At 47.2% G+C, this 15546-nt stretch overlaps 1 protein-coding gene across 2 annotated transcripts in view; it reads right to left on the bottom strand.

Annotated features, from left to right (window-relative positions):
- Window positions 1-15546, bottom strand: part of IL18R1 (interleukin 18 receptor 1) — a 34453-nt gene that overhangs the window by 2403 nt on the left and 16504 nt on the right. For both annotated transcript variants that reach the window (XM_006761123.2, XM_015562239.1), the window contains exons 6-10: window positions 13532-13594; window positions 11084-11204; window positions 8661-8800; window positions 5628-5786; window positions 324-488 (exon numbers count right to left, since the gene is read on the bottom strand). In XM_006761123.2, the coding sequence (XP_006761186.1) occupies window positions 324-488; window positions 5628-5786; window positions 8661-8800; window positions 11084-11204; window positions 13532-13594 (648 nt within the window). The remainder of the gene's footprint in view (window positions 1-323; window positions 489-5627; window positions 5787-8660; window positions 8801-11083; window positions 11205-13531; window positions 13595-15546) is intronic.

The raw sequence follows: 15546 nt of genomic DNA, 5'->3' as shown, positions 1-15546 counted from the left end.
GAGTGTTTTAGTTTATCTGCTGAGAGTGCTGCCCTTCAGGAATCCTGGCTTTCTGTAGAGGTCACCATCCAGAACTCGCATCCTTCTTGAAGCTTCGAATTTTCTCTTGTCTATGACAATAGCCATTTTAACAGGTCCTGGAGGCCCCACAGGAGCGGCCACTCAGCTTCCCTCACTGCTCACTGTTGACTTCGCTGGCTACTTCTGGCAAGAGGACCAGGGTAAATTGCTCGATTTTAAGTAAAACAGGGTTAGCCTAAGCTGTTCATCTTATAAAGAGAAAGCATCTCCACTTGTTTTCTACCTGCCCTTCCCTTTCTCACCTCCTCCAGGTGCCACATCCCTCTCAAATATGCATAGCTTGTACCCAAAGTGCTCCTCCAGCACCCTGGGCAGGACCTCCACGGCGAAGGCACGCTCCTGCTCCTCCCCGTGTGCAGGTCCGCATCCCTTCAGGTAGGACACAAAGGCGTCGTATGTCTTCCCATCTAGGAGGTAAGGTTTGCTCCTTTAATTTGTGTGGAAATAAAAGTTTAAGTTCAAATTTGAATGAAAGTCACTAAAAACGAACATGGAATTATTGAAAAAGAAAAGTTAAATATGGCATCCTTGTGTCCACACACATCAAATTGTAGAGATTAAATATGCGCAGGTCTTTGTATGTTAATTATGCCTCAATGAAGCTGTTAAAAAAATAAGAAAATACTTTTGATAGAAAACAAATTGAAAAAACAAAATAAGACTGTTTGGGTTAATCCCTAAAGTCCCTACATAGTCTTTGGTTTTATTATTCTTTTTTATGCATTATTCTTTATCTCTGGATTTTTTTTAAAATATATTTTATTGATTTTTTACAGAGAGGAAGGGAGAGAGATAGAGAGCTAGAAACATCGATGAGAGAGACATCGATCAGCTGCCTCCTGCACATCTCCTACTGGGGATGTGCCCGCAACCCAGGTACATGCCCTTGACCGGAATCGAACCTGGGACCTTTCAGTCCGCAGGCCGACGCTCTATCCACTGAGCCAAACCGGTTTCGGCTATCTCTGGATTTTTAAATGTCAATAAACAATGATTATATTCAATTATCATTTAAAAAATAGCATCCTCAAAGCTCATATGATAATCGAGCAATCAATTAGGAGGTGTTCTTACTTTTAAGCATGTGCATTAAGACTCCCGCTGTTTGACATCAACAAGGCGTAGAGAGAAACGTATGTCACAGGTCAGAGAAATCACAGAGTTTAAAGGTAGCAGAGGACCAAGTAGCCCAAATGCTCATATGTCCTGGGCCCAGGATTAGAAAGTACATGTCACCTCAGCTCATTCCACCTCAATCATCTAATCCCATAACCATCCCATGTCCACCTTCAGGACAGCCCCCGGGAAGCGGAGATGCAATTGGTTGTTACAAAATAGTCCTGGGATGTGAAGTACAGCCTGGGGAATAGAGGCAATAGTATTGTGTTCACTATGTGTGGTGCCAGGTGGGTACCTGAAATGTCAGGGGGATCACTTTGTAAAGCATGTGATTGTCTAACCACGATGGTGTGCACATGAAACCAATATAATCTCATATTGAATATAAACTGTGATTGAAAAATAAAATTTAAATTAAAAAATACAATGCTGAGTGTCTACACGGGAGAGTGGGAGGAAACAGTAGAGGCAATTGAAACAGTGTGCCATAGAAAACATGCTATGGCATGGTAAATTTTATATAATGCTAAAGGCCAGTAGGTGGAAAGGTTTGCATTAATACAACTGCTCCTGTTTTATTCCTAACAATGAAGCAATATTGCGTATTCAGATGACTAAAGACACATTCAAGAGGAATGTGTTACCTAAAAACTAAGACCATTCTACTAACTGCTTTACTAAAAATTTATTTATGTTTCTTTCTTCTACCTTTATCCATTCTGCTAGAGACAAGTTCACAGACAAATGCAACTTGAAAAGTTTACAAATAATGCATTGGCAGACACAACAAAGTGTAGCACAAACAAAACAAAAAAATAATCTGGTCAGAGAACGCGGAGTCACCGTGGGCATGTGTTCTGAAAGGACATGTGTTCTAAATAACATATGCATGCGAGGGGCTCGGGGGGGCCCCCTCCATCCTTATCCCAGGGCAACTGGTTAGCTGATGGAGGAGTTAGATGTATGTTTGGGTCTAGGATTGGGATTGATGAATTTGCTTCTGAGTTGAAGTCTAAATATTATTAGCTCCTTTATTAAAATTGAATAGGACGAAACCATCTGGGCCCACATTCTTTGTGGCACCACAGCACCCGTGCTCAACAGCTGGGCCCCATTCTTTCACAGCATCCAGGTTCACAAAGAAACAGTTTCTGGCAAAAGCTGCTTCAGTCCCACCTACAGCCTCTTGTCCTGCATTTTGAGTCAGAACCCACCGTGGGTGTATCGTAAAGCAATTGCTCTTCAGAATTACGTGCATGTGAATGACAGGACATTTTCATCAAAACTGCAAAATGATCATGCTTATCAAAGACAGGTTAAAAGTTGGTAACAAGAAAGCCAGTTGTTAATATAAGTACGTGGTCCTGGATCGTCTTGTCAGCTTGTCATGAAATACAGCTGTTACTGGTGTTAGGATAAGAGCTAGTGCTCCCATCAGAGCAGTCATCATGCCAGTGAGTGAAACAGGCACCAAGATGCAAGAAATGAATGAGTACACCTTTGCCAACGTGTATTTTTCTCATAATCAGAATGTACCTAATTGCAATAAATTGGAAAGGTAAATCAGTCGAATTTACATAGTGATATACATGTGACATAGCTTTCAAACTCATTTTTAGGCACCTCTTTTCTTGGTTTAGCAAATTACTAATCTATATTATAATTTATTTTTCAACCCAAGGAATGAAAGTTTTGGTGGCTGTAATAACTGAGAAATAAAGGAAGTGCCCAAGCTAAGTAATTTAAAGCTGATAATTTTGTTCTGCATAAATGAAACCAACATGTGAATGGATATTTGGGGCTACAAAGAGTCAGAACATGCTTCTTAGACAAACTCTGGTGGCAAGTGGCCATGTTTTAACTCAAGCTTAGTTTTTGTTGTTGTTGATTGGTTTCTTTCATTTCCAACTATTCATAAACCAATAACTGAACACAGTCTTGGGTGGTGCAGCAATATAAACCTGCTGTATGTAAAAGTCTTAATTTTTGCACTCATTTCTTCATTTTTACTTTTTCATGACTTCTCTCTGTCCATGGACCACACTCTTAGCAGAGCTGCTGTGGAGACATCTCTGTCTCCAGGCACCGCCACCCAGGGCGCTAAGAAGTGTGAGTTCTCCGTGCTCAGCAACACTTAAAAAAGTGTCTGTGCATTGGGTCAAACACAACTGGAGGGTAAATAACATCTCAGTTAAAAATCAGAAAGAGATATTAGTGAATGTCCATTCTGAGGTATGTACTGGTCTATGCATGTAGAGACCTGGCAATAAAATATCAAATACAGACCTTCAGCCCCGGCTCAATTGGTTGGAGTGTCATCCATGCACCAAAAGGTTGTGGGTTCGATCCCCAGTTGGGGTGAGTACGGGAGGCAATGGATTGATGTTTCTGTCTCTCATCAATGATTCTCTCTCATCAATAAAAACACATTCTTGGGTAAGGATTAAAAAAATAAAAACAGACACCCCCCCGCCCTAGTTTGTTGGAGCATCTCTCTCCATGGCAAAATCACACACACATGAAGATTCCAAGCTAAATTAATTAACTTTGCTAATTTTGTATCATTAAATTAAAAGATGTAAATGTGAATAATCAATCTTTAAAAATCTCAAAAAATATAAGAATTCCTTTATAACTAGAGCTTAGGAGGGTCTTTCTACTGTGACCACAAATCCAGTACCATAAAAGAAAAATAAATTTGAATACATTAAAGAATATTCCACATAAACAAAGTCAAAAGACAAATCACAGCCTGGAGACAATATTTGCCTTTCATCTTATAGATAATAGGCTGACATCCTTAAAATAGACATTGCTCCTAGAAATAAGCGAGAAAAGCAAAGCAAACAACCCAATTAAAAATGGGCAAACGAAAGGAGTGGTCCACTGAGAAAGGAAATACCGTGAGTCTCTAAGAAACGCAAAGCTGCTCCTGCTCCTGCTCCTGCTCCTGCTCCTGCTCCTGCTCCTGCTCCTGCTCCTGTGCAGGAGGTGAAATGCAAACAAAAACCACACTGAGCTACAGCTGTTACCTAGCATTTTGCCCAACACCACAGGTGGTGGTGAGCTGTGGGGAGCAGGTATGGCCTCCTGTGAAGGCAGGAGGTAGTGGAGCAGTAGGGAGGGCAAATTGGCAATATTCTCAAAATAACAACGATGTCTATCCTTTGTATTTCCACCAATTCCACTATGGGGCATTTTCCCTTCAATTATACTGCACACACGTGAAATAATGACAGGACAAAGCCAGCTGTCACATCCTTTATGTAACGACAAAAGGTTATCAACAACCTAATGTCTATCAAAAGGTGACTAAAGCTCTAGCCGGTGTTGCCCAGTGGATAGAGCATCGTCCTGTAGACTGAAGGGTCCTGGGTTTGATTCCGGTCAAGGGCACATGCCCGGGTTGTGAGCTCAGTCCCCGGCAGGGGCATGAAGGAGGCAGCTGACCAATGATTCTCTCTCATCATTGATGTTTCTCTCTCCTTCTCCCTGTCCCTTCTTCTCTGAAATCAATAAAATATATAAAAGGTGACTAAATAAGCAGTGGCACATCCACAGAAATAAACCTCTGCAGGGTTTTATTCTATGGATAAAAAATGAGAGACTTTATAAATTCATATGACAGGATATCCAAAGGAGAGTGAAGCACAGTTCAGAACAGTGTGCATTATACAGCAAGACTTGTTTTTAACAGAAGTAGAACAAGAGTCATACTTGCTTAGATATACTCTCGGTGCCGGTGAGGTGGAAGCACAGGTAGGCTGAGAAATTTCTGTACAATTTCTTAGACTGTGCTTTGAAATATGTGTGTCCTACACACATTCTAGTACATACACATGCACACACTTGTGCACACAAACACACATGAAAACAAAAGCAAGTAGAATGGATTAGACTGACTTTTTAATTCAGTAATTATATGGAACCTAGAGGACTTCTCGCTGCCCTTAAACATAGGGGAACCAAGACAGCGTCCCCAGATAGAAACAGTAGGAAAACCTGGCAGCCCCTCAGGCACACCATGCTGCCTCCTTTGCAGGTTAGAATACAGAGCCATTATCCAATTCAAATCAATGTAAATGATCTTTATTGAGTGACTGCTCTGCATAAGGTGCCTAGATGGTGTGCAAACAATGACGTTGAGTCCCTAAGAGCAAGCATCTCAAAGGGGTTTTAGGAGGACACGCATACGTACATACAGGAAACAGTTAGAGGGCAATCTTGGGCAACATCTAAGTACAAAAGAAGGTGGCACAGACAAGATGCATAATAATGATACATTCAGAGCAATTTTAACCTCTGGAAACCCCTACCACACATTAAGTCACCAACGTAATGTAAATAAAATGAAGATTAATGTTTCTTTATCAGGTTTCCTAATAAAACTATAGGATAAGAAGTCCCAACATTCCGGCATTCGTTACCTGTTAATGTTTCATCTCTTCCCATGAAATGTCTATAAAATAGAGCCAAGTCAATTCTATAAATAACACCCGCAATCACTAGGCACACGATTCCCCCTGAGATCACGAGAGCTGTGACCATTCCCCTCGTGAACACATGGCCTGGGATATCGCCCCGACCTGGAAAGAAGGAGAGAACGGGAGTGATCAGTCACGGACGTGGTGCCGCTGTTCCCCACCATCATTCTGGGATGTCAGTGTTCGCCATGAATACTAACCAGCTGCCTGCCCAGCACGGCCCACCGAGCTGCTCCACATCCCTGCCTTTCGTTTGGAGCAGTGATTTTTCTGCTCCCATTTTTAACAAATTAAAATGTGTGCAAGGTATTCAGAGACCTGAACTGAAAGCATGTAAAGTCGTCTATCCCTGTCGGTGGAAGGCGGGCCTCTCGGGGTCTAAGATGCTGGGTGGAACACACAAATCTCTGGCCGCGGCTGTGAACACAGATGGAGGCGAGTCCTGGGAGAGCAAACACTAGCTAGACGATCTGGGCTGTCACCGGTTTTGTGTCCTAGGAAGTGTCACCGGTGCTGCCCTTAACGCTTAGTCCCTTAAGCTGCAATCGAAGCTAACGACACGGTGCTTCACTCACGGGGCTGCCCCTGAGGGGCAGGTTCGGTGAGACCTTGCACCTCAGGAGCTGAGACCGCATCTGGCACATATTCCTACGGATGTTAGCGCACTTTCTATAAAGCCCCCTTTGGGGAAAAGTACATTTCTTAGATTGATTCAGTTCATGCTCAATATGGAAAATGCAAAATAGTACAAAAGAGTGAAAACTATAAAACAATTTTTAACAACCATTCCACAATGTGGTGATGGGCATGCTAACATGCTAGTATATTTTGTTTTAGATTTTTATTTTCCCTAAAAATATTGACTTAATTGGGGTCATAGGGTAATCACTCTTTCTTGTATTACACTATATTATGAGCAGTTCGCTAGGTCTTTATAGGTATAATTCATAATATGCCAATATTTAGATTGATTGTAATGTTTATAAATATACCAATGCTTCAATGAGCAGATGCACAAGCCTTTATGCTTGTGCTTGATGATTCTGCTCGAGCAGGTTCTAAACGCTGAGGGATTTCCAGATCAAAGAGCAGAAATGCATAAAGCTCTTGACATCTTGGCACAAGTGTTAGGGATGATCTTTCCAGTAAAATTGACTACTAGGATGTAAGTAAGCGGCCACATTTGCTAACTAAGTGAACTCCGAGTAAAGCCAGTCTCTGAGGCTCCTGGACTGTGAAAGGCCTGCCTGTCTGTGACTGTGCCACGTGCACATGCGCGCGCACACACGTTCACACGGGCACGTGCACACACACATTCGCACGGGCGCACACACACATTCGCATGGGCGCACACACACATTCGCATGGGCCCACACAGACATTCGCACGGGCGCACACAAACATTCGTACGGGCACACACACACATTTGAATGGGCGCACACACACGTTCACATGGGCGCGCGCGCACACACACATCCGCACGGGTGCACACACACGTTCACACGGGCGCACACACACACACATTCGCATGGGCGCACACACATGTTCACAAGGGGGCACACACACATTCGCACGGGCGCACACACATGTTCACACGGGCGCACTCCCGCGGGGGTGAGAGTGCAGTGGGAGGCCCTGTGCTGGCTGACATCTGTGAGCAGAGCAGAAGGAGAATGGCCGGGCGGAACCCTCTGTGGCAGGGACAGGACATCCAGCACTGATAAGGGGGGAGGCGGCTGGTGATGATCATCACAAACCCAGGCATGCGATGAGCACGCAGAAGCAATGCCGGAAACCCTCCCTGCACATGCCCGTGGGCCATGGCATGTGTGCCCCGTGAGGCGGAAGGGCATCGTGACTATCCTACAGAAGGCAAGGGCCCAAGCTCAGCAATTAGACTCACAGCCCTTGGGGTCTCACAGCCCGTGGGGGCCTCACAGCCCGTGGGATCTCACAGCCCGTGGAGTCTCACAGCACATCGGGGTCACACAGCATGTAGGGCCTCACAGCCCATCGGGGTCTCACAGCCCGTGGGGTCTCACAGCCTGTGGGGTCTAGCTTTGTGTCTACTTGTGTAACGTGTTGTACTCAGGGTGAGCGGTGGTCAGAGCCTAGCACAGCCTGTGTGAATTTTTTTTGAGGTGCTCCAGGTGAGTCATGGATGGGAACCAGGACGGGGGGGGTGGGGGGTAGGGTGGCTTTAGGTCTTAGCTTCTGTGCCCCTCACTCCTTCAGTTTCTCACCAAAGCAAGATACAGCATACACCTCTCTCTCTCTCTCTCTCTCTCTCTCTCTCTCTCTCTCTCTCTCTCTCTCTTTCTCCCTCTCTGTCTCTCAGATCCCAGCCTTTCCCTGCATATGGGGTGGTGGCCAGCCTGGGAGCTAGTGTGAGTGAGTAGTCACTGGAGCACAGCTGTCCACTGGGCACAGCTGTTGCTGGGAAGCTGCAGCCGGAGGCTCTGGGCGGGCTACTAGTGGAAGATGGAGGCGGCTCTGGAAAAAGCCTAAGGGTCCTCTGACCAGGGCTGTCCATTGTCCACTTGCCAAGTTTGGGGTCTGGCCCGAGCCATGGAGGCCTTCTCTGGCTGTTATTGAGGAATGAACACTCCCTGCCCATCCAGCTGCAGGAAGCTGACCCCCTCCAGTGCCGCTGGCTGCAACCCACGCTGAGCTGTGCTTCCCTCCCCACCTCCCCCTCGCCCCGTGTCCTGCGGGGGCCTGACTCTCTCCTCATGGCCCACCTGCCTCCCTTCTCCGGGCCCCTGGCTTCTACATAGGATTGGCACTGAGGGCAAAAGCATAACTTGTGTGCCTCCTGCTCTGCTTGGAATTGGGTCCAGAGTTCCGGCACGGCTGACCCCACTGTGCACACCTCGCGGGCCCCTGCTCTCCGCATACACAGTGAGAAAGGGGTGATCTTTGAGGAATCCCTCAGTTCAAAATTCCCAGACTTCCAAAACCAACATTTTCTCAAACCTTTTGTCACTAAGATGAAGTGTTTGGTGTCTAGGCCTTTCTCGCTGGACACAGTGCAATTATATGAAAAGTTTAGATTTTTCTCATTAATATTCTCAATTCTCAATATTCTTGAAGCGTGCCATTTGCCTTCTGAAGTCCTGTAAGGGAGGAAAGGAAGTTAGCAGAAGCTTCCTTCACTGCAGGGCATTACTGACGAGGGTGGGGCGCAGGCGCCAAGCTCCCAGGCAGCAGCCCTGCTGACCCAGTGCATTCCCTGGGGGTAGGGGGTAGAGGGTGAGGGGTGGGGGATGTGTGTGGAAAGAGTAGGTGTGTGGGGGGGTTGGGGGGTGGGGTGGAGCGCCTGCCCCAAGGGGCCATGGCTCTTCAGGAAGCCAGGGGCCAACAGAGCCAGCTCTGCAGCCATCTGGGGATGGTGAGCAGCTACCTGAATTAAAACGCGTGGCAGAAAATGGTGCTAAATTAAAGATACAGGAAGATATTCCTTCTCTTAAATCTGTTTCCTATTTCTCCTCTCCTAAATGCTCAGTGTTCCTTCTACAGTGAGGCCACTAATAGCTGTGGCCAGACTGCGAGGTGCCAGCACAGACCACTCACGTCAGCATTGACCCTGCAATGCTGAAGGTCCCTTGTATTTTGTTCAGCATTTAACACAACACTATTCCCAGGCACCACCCTGGGGAGATGAGGACCAAGTAGGCTGCTCAGCAAGTGTCCTCTCTCGTCCTAGGGACTCACGTCCGCACCGGGTGCAGGGGAAGCGCCCCCATACCCCCACCCAGCGCGGCTGGAGCAGGTGGGCAGGCAGCACTCCCAGCCACTCCCAGCGTGGCCACCTGGCTGTCCCTCTCAGCAGGTGTCCCCGCCACCTGGGTCTGGACCCGCTGTGGCTCCAGCATGTGGGGCGCAGTCACCAGCACAGAATGCCCACTCTCTGACACACTGAACAACCTGAAGTGGGGTCCACAGGCCACGGAGAGGCCAAAACCATGACCTACGAAGCTCGTACACCGACAGTGAAAGAGACCTCCTCACTTCTTGGCTGGAGTCAGTTTCACTTTTAATAGCCTGCCAAGTGCCTGCCTCTCCCCGAGGATTACCGATGGGCCCTGGGGATGGGCCCTGGGGGAACCCAGCTCTGTGGCCCAGGCTGAGGAGCGCAGTTGGCAGAGCACCAGCGGCTGAGCCAGCTCTCCCGGCACGGAGCCTGCCAACCCCAGACAGGCTGTGGCTCCAGCAGCTGAGCTGTGGGCATCGTAGGGTCACTGCTGGCCAGCACCGAGGGCATCTGTGCACCAGGAATGACCACAGTGACCCCGTCTCTCAGAAATGCGTGAATGACCACACACTCAGCTTGCTTTGTTTTCCGAAGACTGGCCATTCCTCAAGGAAGGAATATAGGTGATTCAGGGATCAATACATGTCACTTGGAACGTTTTGCACCCACAGTGCCTCCTAATATTTATATCTCGTCACTGTCCTGTCTGCTTCTTCTTCCCGTTCTTACTGTGTTTCCAATTTCCGTGAATGGACTCTGACAAGCAAATAATTAGTATGTTCAATGGGGATCTAGGTGATGGTGGTTTACATTCGTGTTTGCTGAGACAATCTCTGGAAACTTCCACACTTGGTGCCACCCTCACTGCTCTGTTCACTGCTTTAAGGAGGCGACCCCCTACAAGGGGCGTTCCAGTAGAAGCGACAACCATCCCCAAAGGGCCGGAGCCGGCGGCTATGTCGGCGTACCTCTTGCCCGTAAAGTAATTCCCCGCACACACATCACTGCGTGTGCAGGGCCACTGCCTTCTTTGTGATGCTCAGGATTCCTCAAGTTTCTCATAATGGATAATTTTCAACCATCGGACAAAAGAAAGGCCTGTGTGTAAGGACAGGCTGGAGGCGGCCTGCGGGACTGGACACAGAGCCGCTGTGCAGGCAGACCTACTGTTCGCATGGTGGCACGGGGACACGCAGAGCACACCCACTGTTCACACCCACCGTTCACAGGGCCCACGTTACCTTACACATGTCGCAGGCTCCGACCTGGCCTTTACTCGGGCACATTTGCAAAAATAAAGCACCTAACAGAATTTTCAAAATCCGAACACCTGTGGGCTCGGTTGCCACTCCTTTATAAGAGGCGCAGGTACAACCTCTATCCCCATCTGAACCTGGCGGGCTAGGGCTGCCTTTGCGAGGCGATGCTGAAAGGCCTCCTTGACTTTCCCTCTTCAGTTTAGATCTCAGCAATGAGTTTCTGCACAATCTACCAGCACAGAGTGTGGGAATTATAATACATAAATTATAACTTATGCCAAACGTTCCAGTAGCTCTTCAGGAGTCTGGAGTTTTTAAATCAGGCCTATATGATACAGGAACACTTACATATACGATGCTGTCCATCACACATCACATCTGCATACCTGATCTTTATTTCCTCCCCTTCATGCTCATTTGGGTCGTGCCCATCTTTTCTATGGAAGTTCCAATAGATGTAATCCTTTTCATTCAGCCAAGCGGAGCAGTTGAGCTGCACATCTGTTCCTAGGAGAAGTTGACAAAGTTCTGATTTTATTTTATTTTTTTTTGTTTTTCATATGTTTTTTATTGATTTTAGAGAGAGGAAGGAAGAGAGAGATCAATGTGAGAGAGCAATATTTATCAGTTGCTTCCCATAAGCACCCTGCCCGGGGCTGGGGATAGAACCTGCAACCAGTAATGGAACCCATGACCCTTCCAGGTGTGGGCTGGTGCTCTGGCCACTGAGCAACACTGGACAGGGCCCAAGTTCTGATTTTAGAGACTTGGATTTCCCAGTTTTAACTTAGGATAATCAATATATGCTAATGGATATATAATGCTAATATAGTGCTACTTCCAGAAAGAAAACAGACATGCTTTGTTTTAAATATGAAAAAGTATATAAACCATAGCCATTAGGTATCAGTTATAACTCATCACCAAAATATGAATTGGCTTCTCTTCAAAGTTATGTTAAATAAATGATTAAAACATAGGTGGCCCTCGGCAGAAATACAGTTTCCCACCCCGGCCATAAGATAACCTCAACACATGCACAGCACAGCCCTGGCCGGATGGCTCCGTTGGTTGGAGCATCATCCCGTGCACTGAAAGGTTGTGTGTTCGATTCCTGATTAGGGCATGTACAGAAGGCAACTGATCAATGTTTCTCTTTCATATCAATGCTCCCCTCTCTCTCTCTCTCTTCTTCCCCCTCTCTCTAAAAGTCAATAAGCATATCCTCGGGCAAGGATTAAAAAATTATATACATAAAGCCAAAATTAACATAACTAAAGGATATATAGAAAAATTGGCTCTCATAGAGACTTTAACATCTCTCTCAGCAATAGTTAAAGAAAGCACACAAAAGATTAATAAGAATATAAATGACTTCCAACTTCACTTACTTGACATTGACAGAATGGTAAAACTAAAACTTGCAGATGCACATTTATTTCAAATGCACTTGAACATTCCTCAAAATACACTATATTCTGCCCAGCTGGTGTGGCTCAGTGACTGAACGTCAAGCTATAAACCAGGAGGTCACAGTTCAATTCTGGTCGGGGCACATGCCTGGGTTGTGGCTCAATCCCCAGTAGAGGGTATGCCGGAGGCAGCCATCAATGATTCTCTCTCATCACTGATTTTTTTTTTCTCTCTCTCCCGTTCTCTCTGAAATCAATTTTAAAAATATTTAAAAATACACTATATTCTGGTCCTTAAGTAGGTTACTACAAGTTTTAAAAGATTGAAATAATATGGTATATAATCTCGGATCATAATAGAACTAAATTGGACATCAATTACAGAAAAATAAGTACAAAATTGTCCAAATATTTGGACAGTAAAAAACACAAATAATCCATAGATGAAAGAAAAAATCGTAAGAGAAAGCTTTTAAAATGTTTTGAAGGAACAGCAATGAAAATCTGGTATGGAACAAGCAGGTAAAGGCATGATAAGGGAATTTAGAGCTGAAATTGCACACAGTGCAAGAGAAAGTAACTGGAAATAACTCCTTAACTCTCCATGCGGACAAATGAAAAAAGAGGTGCAAATAAAGCCCAAAATAAGGAGAAAAATAATAGACAAGTTCAAAAAAGTTGTAAAAAACAGAAAGCAGGAAAACCACAAATATAAATGGCCAAGTATCCGAGCAACATAGACTGTGTGTGTGGTAAACAGCCAGGACCAGCTGTGGCCAGAGGTGTGGGCTGCAGAAGTAGCCAGCAGCCCAGAACCGCCTGCGCCACTGTCCAGTGGCTTCCCCGGGACAAATACTTAACCTTTCAGAGCTTCAGTCGTTTCTTCCTGAAATGGAAAGACTCTCGGAGTTGCTGGAGACCTTAACTCATTAAGGTATTTCAATCACCTCACAGAAAACCTGGTTTACATTGTAAATATCTTCCTTCCTTCCTTTCTTTTCTTTTGGAGGGAGATGTTGATTCCTCCAGCCTTCTCTAGACAATTTCTGATTGTGCAGTCAATTCAGGGTTCAAATTCATTAATCAAATATGCTAATCATACGAGTCTGAATAATGTCTCTGAGCATTCTTACGGAGTTTTCATACTTAAAAACGACCATAGAGACTATTAGAGAAAAGCCACAAACATGGTGGCTAAAGCCCTCATTTGCAAACCACAGGCCTTCCCAGGCTATTCATTTTAATCAGCTAACAATGGCAACTCTCAAGCCATGACAGGCTTTGCTGCTTTCGTAATGTTCTTCCATAGATACGCAATGTGTTATGCACATAGCATTGATCAGTAACGCATCAGGTTTAGCCTTGGAAGACTCCGCTTGCCCCATTCATAAATGCAGAGTAGATAAGTACGTGAAAATATACCTAATTCCACTTCAACATGGTTAATCTTTGGTCCAAGAATAGCTGGAATTATAGTACTGCGATCTAAAAGTGAAAAAAAGAAAAGTGTGTTAGTACTGCTGCTGCACTCTCTGCCGCCAACGATGGTTATCACCTGCGTCTTCCACGCAGCACAGACTCTCAGTCATCGACCGCGGACTTCCATTTCAGTCATGTTCGCATGTCATGATGGGCAGTGACTGCGGCCTTTCGTTTCACTTCCTTAGACTCCAGAGCTCACTGGGCTGGAGGCAGCACACAGGCTTTAGCTTTCCCTCAAGTCAGGTCCTGGCCTCTGCCACTGTGCTCAGTGCAGGAGGAAGCAGCGCATTGGGGAGATGGAGCTGCAGGCAGAGAGGCCAGGCTACTGCTCCGCCTCCCCCTCCCCCGGCCCAGGGGCCTCCTCCACTCGGGGCCAGGTCCACTGGGAGAGGGGGGGCGGCAGGCACTCCCTCAGCCTTGTGCCCTGGGCCTTGCCCAGGGCCCCAGCCCTGTTAGGGTGCCTCCCCCAGGCTCAGCTCTACTTCCCCCCATCAGTGACCTCTGTCCCACCCCCCAGGTGCTCCCTTCTGTCTAGCTATTCTCAGGAAGGACACCAGCAGCCTGATAAGCACGCCTGGGACAACCTGAAGCCGCCTGTCACTGCAGAGCCCTGAGAGCCAGGGTCACACGCTGACCAGCTACAGGGTCAAGTCCTTGCTGCTCCTGTGACAGCACTGCCTGCCGCGCCAGGCTGGACCCTGGTGCCCATCTGGTGTTTGGGGGAATTTACACCTAAGTCAGGGCAGCCTTCCTGGGCCTCCAGCCGCCCAATGCTGTGGAGGCTCCCGCAGCATGGCCCTCACAGGGGCAGGGCAGGGCGGAGGTGGAGAAGGGGTGGAACAGTATGTGGGCAGGAACTGGAGAGTGAAACTAGGGCAGGGAAACCCCAGAGGTCTGGCTCCTCTGAGATTCGGGCTTGCTGGGCAGGTCTGGAATCTCCGTGGGCACAGGGAGCCGAAATGGCTCCAAAGAACTGCCACCCGGGCTGGGAATGTGAGGAGCAGGAGTCCACGCAAGGACACAGGGCGGGCAGCTCTGGGCTGTGGGAAAACGCTATGGATTCTCTTCCGCTGGACCAGTCTCTAACACATGAAGTGAGTGACTGGGAACCAGAGCAGCACTGGGTTAGTGGGACTGGTGTCAAGTGAAGGGCGAGACCCTCTTTAAGGTGCAGAAGGAAGAAAACAACCTGGGACTTGCCCTGGAAGCCTAGTCCGACTGTAATCAAAATGGCAAGGCTGCCAGCAGGAGGGCACATCACTGCTCAGCCAGGCAGCAGACAAAAACGTAGATGCCGGGTGGGAGTCGAGAGAACTGATTCAAGACAACTGTGCTCAGCACGTGGTCGCTGAGAGATCTACAGAGTAACCGGGTGCAGCGCAATCACGGCATCACACAGACCAGGTCGGAGCTCAGCCTCCCAGTGTCCTCAGTGGAGGTCAAGACACCTCCCAGCTGTTCAGCTCTAAGCTCTGCTTTTCAGAAGAATGATGGCACACCTCACCGATCCAAAGGAAAATGGCCAGGATGGATGAGTCTAGACTTGTGAAATGAGGCTCAATAATTCACCCAGCAGACACGTACTGAGCACCTACTATGCACCAAGTGCCAGGCGTCAGTGTGGGAGATGCAAGATGAAGAAGAGAACTCAGTTCGATCCCTTCTTTCCAAGAGCTTCTCAGGGACAGACATGTGACCCCAACTCTGGCAGCAACCCGAAATATGAATAAGAGGCCACAGGGACACAGAGGAGGGGAGGCATTGAGTGAGTCCTGAGAGACACAGCTGGCAGCCCCCAAGAGACACAATCAATGCGATGGGTAGTTAAGGCAGGAGAGCAGCATGTGTAGTGGTGGGTGGGGAGTGGGACACCAGAGGTGGTAATGACAACAGCGAATTCCCTGTGCTTGGCACCATTCTCACTGCCTCACTCACAACCCTCCGTCCTCGGAGCA

This window comes from Myotis davidii, unplaced genomic scaffold (assembly GCF_000327345.1).
Source record: "Myotis davidii unplaced genomic scaffold, ASM32734v1 scaffold296, whole genome shotgun sequence".
Lineage (NCBI taxonomy): Eukaryota > Metazoa > Chordata > Mammalia > Chiroptera > Vespertilionidae > Myotis > Myotis davidii.
This window is presented reverse-complemented; position numbering and strand designations above follow the sequence as displayed.